Source organism: Haliotis rubra, unplaced genomic scaffold (genome assembly GCF_003918875.1).
Source record: "Haliotis rubra isolate DU_JTF1 unplaced genomic scaffold, ASM391887v1 Scf25, whole genome shotgun sequence".
Taxonomy (NCBI): Eukaryota; Metazoa; Mollusca; class Gastropoda; order Lepetellida; family Haliotidae; genus Haliotis; species Haliotis rubra.
In genome coordinates this window covers 3,833,233-3,851,288 of record NW_025766558.1, presented here as the reverse complement: position 1 = coordinate 3,851,288, position 18,056 = coordinate 3,833,233, and the positions used below count along the sequence as shown (strand labels likewise).

The 18,056-nt window shown below is 41.7% G+C and overlaps 1 protein-coding gene across 1 annotated transcript; it reads right to left on the bottom strand.

Annotated features, from left to right (window-relative positions):
• Positions 1–1,939: 1,939 nt before the first annotated feature.
• Positions 1,940–17,778, bottom strand: LOC124279448. The gene is made up of 7 exons (XM_046715277.1): positions 17,000–17,778; positions 16,809–16,903; positions 11,815–12,348; positions 10,421–10,999; positions 7,324–7,997; positions 5,555–6,978; positions 1,940–5,333 (listed from the first exon to the last, which is right to left on the bottom strand). The coding sequence occupies exons 4-7, from the start codon at positions 10,629–10,631 to the stop codon at positions 1,940–1,942; spliced, it is 5,703 nt and encodes a 1,900-aa protein (XP_046571233.1). The 5' UTR covers positions 10,632–10,999; positions 11,815–12,348; positions 16,809–16,903; positions 17,000–17,778.
• Positions 17,779–18,056: the final 278 nt, after the last annotated feature.

Sequence of the window (18,056 nt, the reverse complement as noted above, 5' to 3'; positions counted from 1 at the left end):
CTAAAACATCATATATACTACTCAAAAGATGTTAAGGGTCAAACGAAATGTGGACATCAAAATTAGAATGGGCAATTTTGAGACAAATAGGGACAGGAAACTTTCTGTATGGGTGTTATTTGGACTGAAGACATCATAACTTCATGACAAAAGTTATCATTACCCGTTTCATTAGGTAACTGTCAAATCTAACCGTAAATTCGGACTTCTTGATTTGAACCATGAACTCGGCTACACTAAACTGACCCTCATCAGCGAAACAACCATTATGCCACCTAATGCACATTTTACACGTGCTGTCCATGGATGTCATTTTATGCATGCACATTTTCACAATAAAAAGACCAAGCATTTTCAAATCGGCCTCATTTGAAATTTGAAGATGATCAGACGACAGCTCAGCATCCAAGACAGAGGAAGGGCAATAGGTTGGCTTCAAGATGGTCAAACCCAAGGAAGTGTTGCTAGGCGACTAAATGTAAGCCAAAGTGTTATCGGGTGACTATGGCAGGGGTTCAGGACAACAAATGCTGTCCAGAATCGGCCCATTCCGGAAGACCTCGATCAACAACAGCCCGCAATGATCGCTACTTGATGATGATGGTTCTGCGACAGCGATTTGTGACCGCAAGACATCTTCAGGATCAGCTGAGAGCTGGCCGTTGCACCAACGTATCCGATCAGACAGTTCAAAATCGTCTACGTGTCCGACGTTTGCGCTCTCGACGTTCTCCAGTCCGACCACCACTACTTGAGCGGCACAGAAGAGCTGGCCGAGATTGGTGCCGTTGGCATGTTCGTTGGAACCGTGATCAGTGGGCACAGACAATCTTTTCTGCTGAATCCCGCTTCACACTCCAGTTTAATGATGGTCGTGCCTGTGTTTATCGTCGCCAACGAGAGAAGTATGCTGACGTCAACGTTGCTCAACGTTTACCTTTCGGAGGCGGAAGTGTGATGGTCTGGGCGGATATCTCAGTGCACCACAGAACTGCTCTCTACATCGTCAATGGGAATTTGACTGGTCTTCGATATCTCATCGAGATTATTCAACCTCTGGTAATGCCACTGCTTCGTCAACTTGGACCAGGGGCCTGGTTCCGGGATGATAACGCTAGACCCCATCGTGCCAGGGTGGTGACAGACTTTCTGCAGCAGCAGAACGTTCAGCACATGGTGTGGCCTGCTTATTCACCCGACTTGTTACCAATTGAGCATGCCTGGGATGAGATAGGACGAAGAATTCAAGCTTATCACGTCCCTGCCATCAACCCACAAGAACTGGGTCAACAACTAGTCGCAGAATGGGCAGCAACCCCCAACAATGTTTTAGGCGTTTAATGAATAGCATGTGTCAACAGGGTCAGGAATTCATCCATGCTAACGGTGGCTACACGAGTTATTAAAGATTTCTGGCTTTGTGTGAACTCTGATTTTGGGGTACTTGACTTCGATGAATTGTGGAATAAAGTTGTGCTAAACAATTCACTTTTTGTTTTGTGTTTTCGTTTCTTTAGAGCTTGAGGTTTTGTTTTTGTCATTGGTTGTCACAATTTTATTTCCATATCTTCTATTTATATTCCAAAATACTTGTGACCCTTAACTTCTTTTGAGGAGTATATGAATGTGCTGTGAGAAAATGAAACACTCTTAAAATTCAAAACAGATTTAACCATGAACCATGCTGGATGGTTTGGGTTGACAAATCAAGAATCATAATCAGGAGACGTTTGGTGAGTCAGTGAGTTAAAAACTTTAAGTCACATCGGCAGTATTTCAGCCATATCTTGACTATATCAAGTTTATCATAGATATCAATTTTAAAACAAGTAATTAAATTTAAAATATTTTAACTATACATGACAAGACGATATAAAAACAAACTATAGATCGCCAACAACTGACCAGATCACCGTACTAAGGACTTACAGTATCTTTGCTACCTGCATGGACAGGACACGTTTGGATTCAAACCAGTGACAGGTGGATCCCAGCAAAGAAATAGATAAACTGACGACATCTCAGAACACCTGTCCAGTTGGCCCCAATAAAAAAGAAGGAACAATAAATCAGGTTTTGTCTTACCAAAATAATCAACATCACTATGAGGATCATCCCACTTGATTCCAACCCGGTCATTGTACTCGATAACTGAAACGTTCAGTCCGGCTACATCTTCTGCTGAGACAAACAGTGGCACTGGTTCAGTAGAGGAAACTGTGGGAGATTTAATGTCAACGATAAATGGACAGCATGCAGTGTGGTTGAGACCAGCAGAATTAACCACGGTAACGCCAACAAAATACTTTTGATCCTGTTGAAGACTTTCGTTTGTTGAACTCAATGTTACATTCTTCAATCTGTTTTGAAGGGGCATTTGAACAATATCATGTAGTCCACATTTTGTTCCAATTCCAACAACGACTGCGTTGATGTCACTAAAATCCTCGGATATCTCCCACTTAGCACTAACAGCATGATCATTTCCAATGTACAGTGCAGGTTCATACAGCGAGTAGTCCGGATCAAAGCAAGTGACATCAGTCACCACTGGAGGTGTTGTGTCAATGATGATTGCCTCAGACTTGATTTGTTTTTCATAACCAGCATGATCAGTTACTTTCACATCAAAATAGTAGGCACTTACTTGGGTATCAGTGTAGTTAATACGATCAGTCATCCGAGACGGAGTCAGTGTCAAGTTGCTGAGTTCAAAATGCCTGATTGATAATCCCTGTTGGTCTGTACTCTGGGAACAGGAACCTTCAAAGCCACAACTTTCTTTGCAAAGATCCTTGCAAGGAACACAAAATGACATTTCTTTTTTATAAGGTACTATATTTGCAGTTGTGTTCTGAGAATCTGATAGACCAATAAAAATATCCTTTATACCACTCTGTGAATCATAAAATGCCCTTCCATACCGACATGGATGTATTTGCGGGAGCGGTAGTCTCACTGATGATAGGAGAAGGTTAGTTGAGAATGGGTCAAATGGATCATCAACTTGTGGAATATATCCATTATTGTTCCAGGAGAACACTGTGGTGACAACGTATCCTTGGATGTCCAGTCCAGAATGCTGTCCCTTCAACTGACCGTTGATGAATAGATTTACATTCCACGAATCTGTTGATGGTGTTGAGTCATTTATTGTTTGAAAGGAAAAGTCGTTCAGTGGGAAACTTGGGTCAAAGTCTCCATGGACATTGTAAACTTTGATTCTGGATTTATCCTTGGCCCAGAACAGAATGAGGGGTTCTGAGATGTTATTCATAGTCAAGAGAACGCCAAGGTTCCAACTCTCTTCATCAGTTAATACAGTCCTGTTGCCATTAGAACATGCACTGCCATTGCATTTATCTATAAATATCTTTGCATAAGCCTTTAAGATATCATCAGGACTTGGAAGACTTTCTTGAACCAGACCTATAATAGATGAAACGTTGTGTCGTGCTGTAGCCTGAAGAGAAAATGAATAGTTACCTTCAATCAGCAGCATTGGGTTTGTTTTGACTCCTCCTTTCTCAAACATTTGCAGCGAGGGGTCAAGTCGTGCATATATCTTGACATGGTTATTGTCTAAAATGTCAACAGCTTGGGATTGGAAAACATCATCCAAAATCATTATTTCCTTTTTATAGTCATTCTTCAGTACTTCTCTTTCAGTTTGACATGTTGAATCGTGTATGTTGGTATTGATGAGCATTGTGCCCTGTAACAGATTCGTATCGCCCCAGGACCTTGAACTGTACCTCCAATCTGACCCAATTTGTATGTTTCCAGCAACTGGAGGGTTGTAATCTGCTAAAATAGGTTTGCTTGTCACAGTTGTCTTCAAACCTGCCTTATTAGCTGCTGTAACCTGTATATAGTATGGCCTGGTTGTGTCTAACATGAGATCGTTGAAGTGGGCATCGGACGTTGAAACAGTGACAGAACGTAAAACGTCTTTGTCTTTGGGGGATAAGGACGTTGAATCAGTGCAGAAAAAGCCTCCTAAGAATGCTACTGTGTAGTAATCTATGGAACTTTCTTCATCTGTAAATCCTGTCATGTTTATATGTAGAGAGTGCAGTTGAGTGGCATATAGAATACCAGATGACCGTCCACCATCAATGATCACTTGCCCTGGTTCAGGTGATGTTGTATCAATTGTAATTGCTTTACTGGATGCAATCAGACACATCCCTGCCTCATCTTCAGCTTTGACAAGGACAAAGTAAACCTCAGAATGATTTAATTGAAGACCTTTTATGGTTTTGATTGTGTCTTTGTTGACAGACTCAAATGCCACAAGTGGCTGAAAGACAATAGCCTGACATTCCAAGCTTGTATTTGACTCTGTATGTTCTTCAGTGTCAACAGCAACTTCATATTTCCGAATGTTAAAGTCAGATATAAAGTCAGACCAGGATACTGGTATTTCACTGGTGCTGGATTGGTACTCAGCAACTTCGATATCTCCCGGCACGATGTCTGTTCCAAATCCAACTCGGATTCCATTTGAAAAAGATTCTTCATAACGTCCAGTAGAACTGTATGCCCTCACTGTGATGTAATATGTAACTGTTTTTGCGGTTAGATTTAAATGCTTAAAGATATAACTTCTGTTGAGACTAACATTTTCAAAGAAATGAATATTGGATCTCCTCTCTTTATATCTTCTGTCATTCCCTACAGCCACTTCATAGTATTCAATTTTCTGTGATGGGTCCAAATCATCTATTTCTCCAAACGGATCCCAATTTGCTGCAAGGTAATTTGTAGGTAGCTGGTAGTTGATGTCAGACGAAATGCCATCTCGAACATTCCCAGGAACGGGAGGCTGAATCTTGACCATCACCCCATCAGATCTACCAATCATGGTGCGGTTGAGGGCATCAGTGGTTCTCACAGTGACTCTGTATGTCTTCATATTCTCCAATGTCAATTCATCATTGTAGAATCTATGGCCGTTCCCAGGGGTTTGTTCAAAGTCTTTGATAATCTCCCCTGTGATGTCTTCTACTCCCCACTCTGCTGATACTACTAGACAGGGATCAGAGTAGCCCCACCTTCCCTGAATGGTCGTTAAGTCATGTTGACTGTTAATATCATCATGTCCTAGTCCATCTAAAACAACTAGGTAGGGTTGTGGGCTGATAGCAACTGGACAACTTTCTTTCACTATGAACAGACCGGCTTTGTTGAAAATGCGGACACTGACAAAGATGAGGGTTCCAGATTCCAAGTGTAGGTTTGAAACTACAAACAGTCCTTTGGACAAACTGACTTTTGTGAATGGAAGAACATCTGTCAGTCCTCGCTCACTTCCCAGTCCTGCTTCATACCTGAAACATACCACAGTTTTAACATTATGATTATATAAACGATAGCATATGAGGAAATGTTGTGGCTGTAATGGATGTTTCTGCATAAATATTAACTGTGGGTTTTTAGTATCATGATTTTAAGGAAGACAACACAAGAGGAAATTGCTTGGATATAAGGAATGTTTCTGTAAACATCTTAACAGCGATATCTATTTACGTTAAGTAAAACTGTTACTCACCTGTCTATCTGTGATTCGGGATCTTCGAATCCATTCAAAAATACAGATATGAACGTTGTTTGTTGCTGGCAGACTACTTCCTGTTTTGATGATGGATTAGATGATGTAACTACTGACACTTCCCCTATGGTTGGAGGTGTCTGATCAAAGATGATTTCTTTGAAGAATTTGTTACGAAGATGTGCACCATTTTCAATTTCCAGAGTTATATACAGGAATGAAACTGCATCTTGAAAAACTCCATTTGTGTCAAAGCTCCAGTGTCTCTCAGTTGCCAATAGCCTGGTTGCCACTAATATATGTGAGCTGTCTTGTTCTGTACGTGCTGTGATTGATACGTTAGTGATGGTACTTTCTGCTTCTTCGAAAAACCTCCAAGAACAAGTGACAATTGTTGACATCATTGATACAAAGGGTGTACACTCATAGTCAATAATAGAGACAGGAGTGTTATCAACTGTGATTGGCGGTGAACTCATTAACGCCGCGTTGCCAGCCATATCCGAGCCATATGTTGTCACGAAATATGTGTTGTTTGCTGAAAGACTTATGTCCAATGGATCAAGACCCGACTTTGAAATATCAACAGTGTGTTTTTCACCAGAGACTGGGAGGCTCCCTATGGACCAGGATATCACAGGCATAATATTTGCATCCTCTACAGACCATGATATTGGTAGAGTTGTTGTTTGGTTTAAAAACAAAAGTGAGTAAGTCATCATTTGACCTCTGTACTGTTGATTTATAACAGGAACTTCATGGTCAACCATTACACCATTTGATGATGATACGATGTACGAGTCTGGACATTCCACACCAGTTATAGCCCGGACTGTAACATAGTACTTCACATTGTTGAAGTTTGTATTTGTTATTTCAGCATATCCTGAACTGTCGCTGACCATCGTAAGTCCATAGTTTGTGTAATGCATTATGTCACTCAGATATGGATGTGTTCCTATCGCCCAGTCGTAGCCGGCTATTCCACACGTATCACTACCGAAGCCATCGAACGACATGGAGAGACCGGAGAGATCCTGCTGGAAATCTGCATCTTCACTGATACTTCGACCATCATAGACTGTTCCAGGGGAGTTTCCCTTCTCTACATGTATTGACTTTGATGAAGCTTCTGCTGTCAAACCTGCTCCATTTGTAACTCTGATAACGACAACGTACTGGGTCTTGTCATCTGATATAAAATTGCGAGCTTCTAATATTACAGATGATGTGCTTCCATAGTTGGTAAACTGCTCACTTCGAGTGCACTGTATGGCATTGTTTTTCACACAAAGCAGACTTTCAGCTATACCACTCTCAGGATCACGAGCTGTCCAAGACACATGCATCGGTTGATCCTCCATGTGGATTACATTTCCGAAGTCATCAAGCTCCTCCTCTTCCCCAGGAAGACCTATGAGTACCTACAAAATGTGCGGCCAATATTAAAACATCATATTACAGGTGTATTTGCATCCAATATATGTTATTATGTTGCGCAAATGAATACTTGTAGCCCTGTGTAAAGTTCTCGAAAAACTCTTGGCAATACAGATTGCACAAATGAATACTTAAGCCATTCTTTCCAGTTCCCTAAAAGACTCATTGTAATGCAACACACGAAAACCTTTGAAACTATTCAAACAGTAGACATACATGATTGTAACTTTGTTGTTATCTTAAAAAGAGAATAAAATTAATCATTGTTCGACTCAATTGTTCTTTGAAATACTGAATCCCTATCAAGTGATATTATGATGGATACTCACTTTCTTTACAGTAGGTGACGTAGTGTCAATAACAACTCCACTTGATTCTACTGACGTTGCAAGAAGGGCGTTGTTGAGAGCTGTGACCGATGTTGTATATAGGGCCCCATTTCTGAGAGTAAGGGAATCCAACTGGATGTCTGCTTTTCCAACTTCAATGACAGCAAATGTCTCATCTTTTGGCCAAAACCTTTTCTTCTGACCGCCAATCTTTTCAAATATAGTGTATCTGCATTTTAAGATGCCTGACTCTTCATCCGTAAAATGCCACTTGAACCCAAGGTGTGAAGAATCACTTTGGTATTTGCCTGTCTGAGAATCTTGTATATACATCATGTTTGGTGGTGTTTCGTCGACCAGATACCCATTACTTTCCGCTTGTGTTTCAAGTCGTGCACCATTTGTTGCTGTGACTTGAACTCGGACATAGTCCTTGTGTTTAGTGTCCATTGTATGGTCAGTGTAACTGGTCATGGATCCAATATGGAACGTCTTTTTCAGTTCATCGTTTACGTATACCACCATTGTGTACTCTTGTACATGGCTTTCTGGGTCAGTGAAGTTGGCCCAGGTACTTTCAATAGTAGCTATCTGAGAGCTGAACTCCACATCATTCGCAATATCAGCACCATCCTGGACATACCCCAGCAGTGGAGGTGTTATGTCTACCAGCACTGAAACAGAAGACAATAGGTATACCCAAGCAGTGGAGGTGTAACGTCTACCAGCACTGAAACAGAAGACAATAGGTATACCCCAGCAGTGGAGGTGTTACGTCTACCAGCACTGAAACAGAAGACAGTAGGTATACCCGTCCAGTGGAGGTGTCACGTCTACCAGCACTGAAACAGAAGACAATAGGTATACCCGAGCAGTGGAGGTGTAACGTCTACCAGCACTGAAACAGAAGACAATAGGTATGCCCGTCCAGTGGAGGTGTTACGTCTACCAGCACTGAAACAGAAGACAATAAGTATGCCCGTCCAGTGGAGGTGTTACGTCTACCAGCACTGAAACAGAAGACAATAGGTATACCCGTCCAGTGGAGGTGTTACGTCTATCAGCACTGAAACAGAAGACAATAGGTATACCCGACCAGTGGAGGTGTTATGTCTACCAGCACTGAAACAGAAGACGATAGGTATGCCCGTCCAGTGGAGGTGTTACGTCTACCAGCACTGAAACAGAAGACAGTAGGTATACCCGACCAGTGGAGGTGTTACGTCTACCAGCACTGAAACAGAAGGCAGTAGGTATGCCCGACCAGTGGAGGTGTTACGTCTGCCAGCACTGAAACAGAAGACAATAGGTATGCCCGTCCAGTGGAGGTGTTACGTCTACCAGCACTGAAACAGACGACAGTAGGTATACCCGTCCAGTGGAGGTGTTACGTCTACCAGCACTGAAACAGAAGACAATAGGTATACCCGACCAGTGGAGGTGTTACGTCTACCAGCACTGAAACAGAAGTCGATAGGTATACCCGTCCAGTGGAGGTGTTACGTCTACCAGCACTGAAACAGATGACAATAGGTACACCCGAGCAGTGCAAGTGTTACTTTCTACCAGCAATGAAACAGAAGACAGTAGGTATACCCGTCCAGTGGAGGTGTTACGTCTACCAGCACTGAAACAGAAGTCGATAGGTATACCCGACCAGTGGAGGTGTTACGTCTACCAGCACTGAAACAGAAGACAATAGGTATACCCGTCCAGTGGAGGTGTTACGTCTACCAGCACTGAAACAGAAGACAATAGGTGTGCCCGACCAGTGGAGGTGTACGTCTACCAGAACTGAAACAGAAGACAATAGGTATACCCGTCCAGTGGAGGTGCTACGTCTGTCAGCACTGAAACAGAAGACAATAGGTATGCCCGTCCAGTGGAGGTGTTATGTCTACCAGCACTGAAACAGAAGACAATAGGTATGCCCGACCAGTGGAGGTGTACGTCTATCAGAACTGAAACAGAAGACAAAAGGTATACCCGTCCAGTGGAGGTTTTACATTTCACAGCACTGAAACAGAAGACAATAGGTATGCCCGTCCAGTGGAGGTGTAACCTCTACCAGCACTGAAACAGAAGACAATAGGTATGCCCGACCAGTGGAGGTGTACGTCTATCAGAACTGAAACAGAAGACAAAAGGTATACCCGTCCAGTGGAGGTGTTACGTCTGCCAGCACTGAAACAGAAGACAATAGGTATACCCGACAAGTGGAGGTGTTACGTCTACCTGCACTGAAACAGAAGTCGATAGGTATACCCGACCAGTGGAGGTGTTACGTCTACCAGCACTGAAACAGAAGACAGTTGGTATACCCGTCCAGTGGAGGTGTTACGTCTACCAGCACTGAAACAGAAGTCGATAGGTATACCCAACTACTGGAGGTGTTACGTCTACCAGCACTGAAACAGAAGTCGATAGGTATACCCGTCCAGTGGAGGTGTTATGTCTACCAGCACTGAAACAGAAGTCGATAAGTATACCCCAGCAGTGGAGGTGTTACGTCTACCAGCACTGAAACAGAAGACAATAGGTATACCCGAGCAGTGGAGGTGTACGTCTACCAGCACTGAAACAGAAGACAGTAGGTATACCCTTCCATTCTTTCAGAAGGAAATCACATTGCGGCATCCAAATGTACACTAACTACTATACAACAGTATAGCTGTCTGTCTATAAGAAATTTCATACTATTGCCGAAATATTTTCAAAATACAAGCCTTAATTTTCTGTTCTGGAATTAATGTCAGATGCCATTGTCTGGTGTTTCCCATTATATCTAAATGAGACAAATCTTGGGGAAATAACTCTAAGTATGTTTCTTTATTCTAATGAACGAAGTGAATTAATGTCTAAGTGAATTATTCTTACTGACTGGGACGAATGCATGCATGCATGGATGCATGCATGAGGTATAACGGTATAACATTAGGTTTGCGGAAAGATGAATTTTAAGTCCGATCCTAAATTGTTCTGCACATTCATTCACTGATTGACGTTTGCTTTGTGCACTTTCAGACCCTCTAGGGGGCTCCTAAATATGGCTTAGGTTTTGACACCATTTGTAGAGTTAGCAAAATTTAAACTGTACCTCCATCAGATGTTGCGAGAATTTTCTTCTGATTGAGTGCCCCATTGAAAGCGACAACTGTTGAATAGTATGTTGTATTGTGGTGCAGAGTTGTGACGTTGCACCCAGATTTAACGTGATGCGTACAATTTGTAAATGGAAGAATGTCATCAGCCCCAGCTGTTGTTCCAACGCCCCAGAGATAACTGAAAGTAGTGGCATATGGCAACATTGTCTCTTAACAGATTAGCAATCACTGTGGCAAATGAAATACTATTAAAATTGTGGAGCACATATAGATCGTCAACGTAAATAGTACAAATATGTACATGCGTAAAGGAGTTTCATTCAAATATTGGTAGGACATGCATACAGGTCATCACAGACAAAGGAAAAGTTGAGAAATAACTGGCTTAACATACCTGTCAATACCAGATTCTGGATCATAGAAATATACCCACTGTGCACAAATCATTTGAGTACTATGTTGGTATTTCAAATCTTCAAGCAGTTTGTCCCCATCAAGTACTTTACCAACGACTGGCGGTGTTAAGTCAATGAGTATCGGAACATCACCATGGCTTGCAGTGGAGAGATCGACTATGAATAACAAACAAAGTCATCAATATTGCCCGCAATGGCAAAATAATCATGAATATCTCAACGAATTATGATAGCCAAATCATATAGCTAAATGGAAGGAGAGTATTGAAAGGTTTTAAGTTCTGCTCCAAAAGGAGCACTACCACCAAATTCAGTTGAAGCCAGACTTGAAACACTTCCTAAGGAAAAACACACAAAAAATTTTTTTTCAGAATTCCAAAACTACCAACCAGACCTATCGACGTGCCACGTTTAGTGAAGAAATAGTGAACGGGTTTAGAGTTCCCGAAAAGAGACTACAACCAATTTCAGTCAAAGTCAAACTTGGTACCATGGAAACGCCAAAAATATTTTATTCAGAATTCCAAAACTACCAAAAGCCACCAGTACACATCCAGACCTATATACATGTGTGTGCCAAGTTTGGTGAAGAAACACTGAACAGTTTTCGAGTTCTGCTCCGGAAAAGAACACTACCACCAATTTCAGTCAAATCAAATTTGTTGCCATGGAAACGCAAAAAAAATATTTTATTCAGAAATCCAAAACTACCAAAAGTCCAAACGTCACCAGTCCAGCCTCATATCTATGTGACAAGTTGAGTGAAGAAAAATTGAACGGTTTTAAACATCTGCTCTGGAAAAGACAAATGTGCACGGACGCACGGACGGACGGACGGGGTCCATTTTAATACCATCCACAAAACGTGTTGCGGGGTATAACAACAATACGTTGTAAATATTTGTCTGATAAACAGTTACAGTTTTCCTTTAAGGATGTGTATATCTAAAATTTCAGTAGCTTCTTCCTACCTAAATTTACGGCTCTGATTCGCACCCAAGCCTGGACACCAGGAGTCAAGCCAAGATCTTCTATCACAAGGTATGGGTCAGCTCGGTTGAGAAAGGGATGACGGCTGTAAGATCTCACAAAAACATCATACTTTGTTTTTCCCAGACCAAAGTCCACTCTTGCAATACCCGATCCAGAGTCTGATACATTGAAGTAGACGCCCAAGATATCAAAATCCTCATCAAACAACAAATCCCCTACCTCATGTACTACGGGCTGTGTCGTGTCAACTGTCACAGGTGTAGAGTGACACACTGTTGTAACCAAAGCTCCTCCGTGTACAACATTGTTGATAGCTTGGAAGGTGATATAGTACTGACCATCAGCCAGATGGAGATTCTTGCCCAGTCCGGTATAGGTCCAGTCTTGCCTGGTTTGCAGCTGAGCGTGAGGATCAGTGAACTTCACGACATCAGATCCACACACAGACGTCCCAGCTGCCCACGTGTAGCCCCAAATACCACTCTCGTCGTCGTGGAAGCCATCGCAGTTTCCTGTAAAAGCTGACTGACTGAGTTTAGTTTTACTCCGCTTTTAGCAATATTCTAGCAATATCACGGCCGGGGACACCAGAAATGGGCTTAACACATTGTGCCCATGTGGGGAATCGAACCCGGGTCTTCGGCATGACGAGCCAACGCTTTAACCACTAGGCTACCCCACAGCCCCTTTCCTGTAAAAAGTAACCATAACAATACCAATGTCAACAAACCACACACATCAAATTATCCACAGTTCTAAGATGCCTAGCGATTAGAACAATCGAAACAAAAAACAAAAATTATCAGACATTCTAGCCCGACAATGTGTGATACTTGATTCTGATTGGCTGAGAGCACATCAAAACCGTACTTAAATGACAGTTTAAGGACCGCTATAGTTTGGCATGAAATGCATGTGGACCCGGGTTTTTAAAATATCTCTTCATCCAATGATCCAATCGATCTCAAACTGTGCAAGTGGATGTTTTGTCAGACAACCTAATCACATTGTAAATCACCGATTTTATGCATTTGTAATAAAGAATCTGTCTATTTGTCAACAAAATAAACAGCAGAACGCAGACGGCTTGCAGAGGGAGGGAGCCAATGACCTGTAACAGCGGCAGTGTTGGGTCATAAAGGTCAACGTTCGTCAATGTAGGTCAGCTATGCACGTGACAGGTATGAAGAGGTGTCACAGGTCGGGAATAGGGTAAGGTGGGTGCCAACTGTTAACCATCATACAGAGTTTGTTTCTCTGAGGTGTTCAACATTAACCACAAAACCCATTAGTGAGAATTATTCTGTAAGTTAAAATCTTTAAATTTGTAATGTTAATGTCATATTTTGTTTACGCAGTACCTAAGTGTAAATGCATATTTACACTAAATAATTAATCGGACCACCTATGGTTAGAACTCAGCAACTGTTAAAGCCCCGTTCCCTCGGACACAAGCACACACAATTATGCACACTCATTGAAGAAAAGATAGAATGAAGACAAAAGTGTTATGTTTTGATGTCGTTCGCATTCCAAATTAAGCAATGCATTTCTAATAGCTTTAAGCATATAGATAGTTAATATTTATATTTTCATGATAATTTTAAGTGAAATGATTGTTTCATGTTACACTATAAGTCGTTGGAATTAGTCGGTGCTGTTATTGTTAAAAGAAGTTTCTTTGAGCATATCTGGCTGGATACTATTATTATCTGTAAATATAATAACAGATTTTAACTTTAGTTCAAGTTCACTCCATTCTTCCACAGAGGAGTCATCAGTGTCAGTGTTCCTCAACATACTGTGTGAAAACCATTGAGTTCATTTCTGTATGATAGTCCCTACCATCTGTGCTCTTTGACCGAAATAGCAGATCATACCCAGGTAGGAATCCACGGTGGGAACCAGCATTAAGAACGATTAAACGTTCACCTTTGCCTGTTGGTATTTTCCTACCATCACTGGGATCAGTGGGTAGCCACTGTCTGGCAGCAGTATGGTTTGCATTGACCCAGGTCTCATCCAGATATATAGGTTCGAACCCATCCTCTCTTGCCTGCTTAATTTATCTCAGATAGTTACACCTTATTTTCACAATATCAGATCTCTCACACATTTCAATGTTCTGGTTTGCTACCTTCTTGTGCTTGTATCCAAATTTGAGCAGTAGTTTGCTTAGTATCAACCTAGAAACATTAATGTCGTGATCCTCTGCAAGGATGTGTTTTAACAGGTGTTCATTTCTAGCAAATATCTTAATTTCTCTCAGATAGTTACACCTTATTTTCACAATATCAGATCTCTCACACATTACAAGTTTCTAGTTTGCTACCTTCTTGTGCTTGTATCCAAAATTGAGCAGTAGTTTGCTTAGCATCAACCTAGAAACATTAATGTCGTGATCCTCTGCAAGGATGTGTTTTAACAGGTGTTCATTTCTAGCAAATAGCCGGCGAATGACATCTCTGATGACACTGATGTCAAACGAATCTAACTTTGGATGCCTACCTTTTTGTACAAGGTCTTGTTTATTGGTTTTGGTTTATTTTTCACAATTTTAGCACTCTTTTTTAAAACAATTCAACACATTTCTAATTAAACGTTTAGCATCATCTGAATAAGCTTTCTTGATGAGAGCTAGAAGTAGTCAATATGAATGATCCAAACGGTCTATCACTGTGCAGTGCACAGGTAACTATCATGAACTGCACGTGCATTTACTTTTATGACCCAACACTGCCGCTCTTACAGGTCATTGGCTCCCTCCCTCTGCAAGCCGTCGGCGTTCTGCTGTTTATTTTGTTGACAGTTACATAGACAGATTCCTTAATACAAATGCATAAAATCGGTGATTTACAATGTGCACAGTTTGAGATCGATTGGATCACTGGATGAAGAGATATTTACAAAAAACCAGGTCCACATGCATTTCATGCCAAACTATAATTAAAGTGACCGATTCACCGCGTATGAATACAACGAACTCGTTGACCCTATTGTTTGTAAACAAACTTGTCGGACACCGGCAATTTCTATGTCGGCAGCATCTTTGGTGCTTTTGAAGTAAAAACCAAATGGTTTGAAGAAGAATTTCTTGACCCTAATCCCAGTGAAGAAACTACGAAGCATGAAAATCCGCCAACAGCGCAAAAGCGGCAGCATATTCCAAGCGGGTCCAGATCTGCGTGTGTTGACGTCCACAACACACGTCGGCCCACACGTCCTAACCTGACCGCTTCCGTCCCGGCCGTAATGCCCAGTCCTTCCACTTCCAATGTCCATGTATCCCACATAAAACGTGGCATGTCAGGTCTTTTCCAAATGGGGGATAGTAGTTGTTATCAACAATTCTCTCCGTGAATAAAGTTAGCGGCGACTAAACTTAGCGAGTTCACGGATCGCATTTGGGCGAGTCGATTGTCATACAGTAGGGGAGATCAATAATTCGCTTAAGAAAAATCAAATAATTGTACTTGCTCACAGAATGAACTGTATTTTTTTTATTTATGTATGCTAGTTCCTGGTTCCTGAAATATAGCATTTATGTTCCTAAAAATGTCTTACTTTGTTCATTATACAACCTGTCCCTCAAAGGGACGATTCCAAGCGATTTCCAGGAAAAAGGCCCCTTTGCGCCTTGTGTTCTTGCGCGCCAAACAGTTCGGTTTTAAAACGCTTATCAGTCGTGCTAGAAAGAAGATAAAGCTTCCGCTAAATGTTTAATTTAGCGGTCTTAAATCAACGATAAAGGACCGCAAAATTGAAAACAGAGTAGCTTTATCTTCTAAATAAAGGCATAGTTGTTTTATGACGTAACAATTGAATGACATTTTCCCGTCACTGCGCCATTCTAGTGTGCCCCCTCGTAATCCAAACATTTTACATTACGTCACAATGTTAGCGACGTCACACCTCGTACGGCCTCCTACAGTAAACTAATCCATTGCATCCCGTTTCTCAGTTTGCAGTTGCTTCACTCGGCTAATATTACTGGTGGAAACATTACGTTTATGCCTTCTAAATAAAGGCATAGTTGTTTTATGACGTAACAATTGAATGACATTATCCCGTCACTGCGCCATTCTAGTGTGCCCCCTCGTAATCCAAACATTTTTACATTACGTCACAATGTTAGCGACGTCACACCTAGTACGGCCTCCTACAGTAAACTAATCCATTGCATCCCGTTTCTCAGTCTGCAGTTGCTTCACTCGGCTAATATTACTGGTGGAAACATTACGTTTATGTGTCTGCCCCCGCAGACAGCGACACGGTAACGTGCGCAATGTTTACATTCCCACAATGCAATCGTGGAAAGTCGCTTGACTACTCAGCTTCATCTGGATGTACTGATCTAAACTTACATTGGTAGTAGAAATGCGACGTTCATATTGCCCCATATGGTTCACGTTAATGGCAGATGTAATTAACATAAGATATTTAATGCGAACATAAACCGTCATCAAACTGTTATCATTTGTTTTGTTTTCTGGTAACGTTCGTCTTAACGTACGGGGGCAGACACATCAATAGAGCAGCGTGCCAGTTAGCCCTGTGCGAGGATTTTTAATTTAGGTCACCGACACGGTCGTTTGTTTTCTGCCTTAAATTAATCGTAATTATCCTTAGAAAGTATTATAATTGGCATCTTAGAAAAGAAATACAGTTCGCTCTACCACCATGTATAGTGTAATAAAGCCCACTTTCGCCCTGGACTATTATGACATTAAAGCTCTCGGACGCAAGCGTCCTCGTACTTTAACTATACTAGTTCAGGGAGAAAGTGTGCTTTATTACATTATACATGGTGTCCGAGTGCTTTAACGTTACAGTAGTTCAGGGCGAAAGTGTGCTTTATTACACTATACATGGTGGTAGGACGAACTGTGTTTCTTAGTTACATATACCAAAACTAATACACTACATTGTTTAATGTGACCAAGTAAAGGTATACCATGGCAAAACAGATTACCTGAGATATAGTTGTTTGCAAGCGTGTATTTCGTATCTTCAAGAGGTTTGTTACCTCCGAAAACCGTTCTTCCAGCACTCCCATCAATGATTTTTCTGTAAAAGACATGTCTTCTATCTCATTTGATCTGTTCGGATGTACGTTTAAATTTGTTTATGTCGTCATCGTGCAGAAGGCAAAGGTATCTTTACCTGTGATTGAGCTCCTTGGTGACATCGATGCATCTTTGAGTCACAGCTGCCTTACATCCATCAGCTGTCAACACATCTGAAACAGCTTCTCCTACAGGACCAGGTTCAGGAGGAGTAAAGTCAGCTAGAGTCCCAGTTGATGGCAGGTAGGCAACATATCCTAGAGTGTTGGTGATCTTTGCATTTATAAAATACTGGGCACCATGTTCGAGGTTTGAGTGAGAGAACTCCCGAAATGCGCTGTAGCCAACTCCAAGTCTTTCATAATGGAAGTAAGATGCAGCAGCACGAAGTTTCGCCTTAGCTCCAACAACTGTTTCCTGAAGATCACACGACTGAGTATGCATTGCATAGTCAAAGGAAATGCATTTTGAACCTGTCTGCAAACACAGTCTTGCACATTCAATGTCATTATCTGCATGAGCCGTAGAAAATGGAGCAGACGACAACTTTCCAGGCTTAGATGGGGCAAATTCTTTCAGTTCGGACATGACACCTTTTCTCATATATGTGTTTTCCAGGTGCAGAATTTGCCAATCCAAAATTTCTTTTCCAAACTCCCCAGGACTGTATCCCACAGCAACTGAGTGATAAGGTGTTAGTGGAGAGTCTTCGAATACGACAACGTTGGCTTGGATCACCGTTCTGTGACTTGTAAACTGATAGGCAGCATCTACCCTCCCATCTGGAACTGTATTGTCATACGTGTGGAGCATGCACATAGCCGTTGCCTCAATACCTTGAGTGTTCCTAGCCCTTATTGTCCAATACAAAGGTACTCCATTAGGCAATGAAACCGTGGGCAATGTTAAGGAGGGTCCTCTCATCTCCACCAGTGACCTCACATCTCTTCCACCCCGAGAAGTACCAATGCTATAGTGTACAGTAAGAGGGCTGTTTTTATCCCAAATGTCAAATTCCAGGATGAATGCTGTGTCACTGGGATGCCTTCCATCAAGTTGCCGGACAGAACAGCTTCCTGACAATGACCTCTTCCTGTGGTCACAGTTGGGGAATCTTGGTGGAGTGTTATCGTTTTTTTCAATCTCGTGTTTCC

Coding starts and splice junctions, on each gene's coding strand:
- LOC124279448 (XM_046715277.1), bottom strand. CDS start 10,631: ATGTTGCCATATGCCACTACTTTCAGTTATCTCTGGGGCGTTGGAACA. Junction 7,998..10,420: donor TCTCGCAACATCTGATGGAG/GTACAGTTTAAA, acceptor CTTCTGTTTCAG/TGCTGGTAGACATAACACCT. Junction 6,979..7,323: donor CGTCACCTACTGTAAAGAAA/GTGAGTATCCAT, acceptor CACATTTTGTAG/GTACTCATAGGTCTTCCTGG.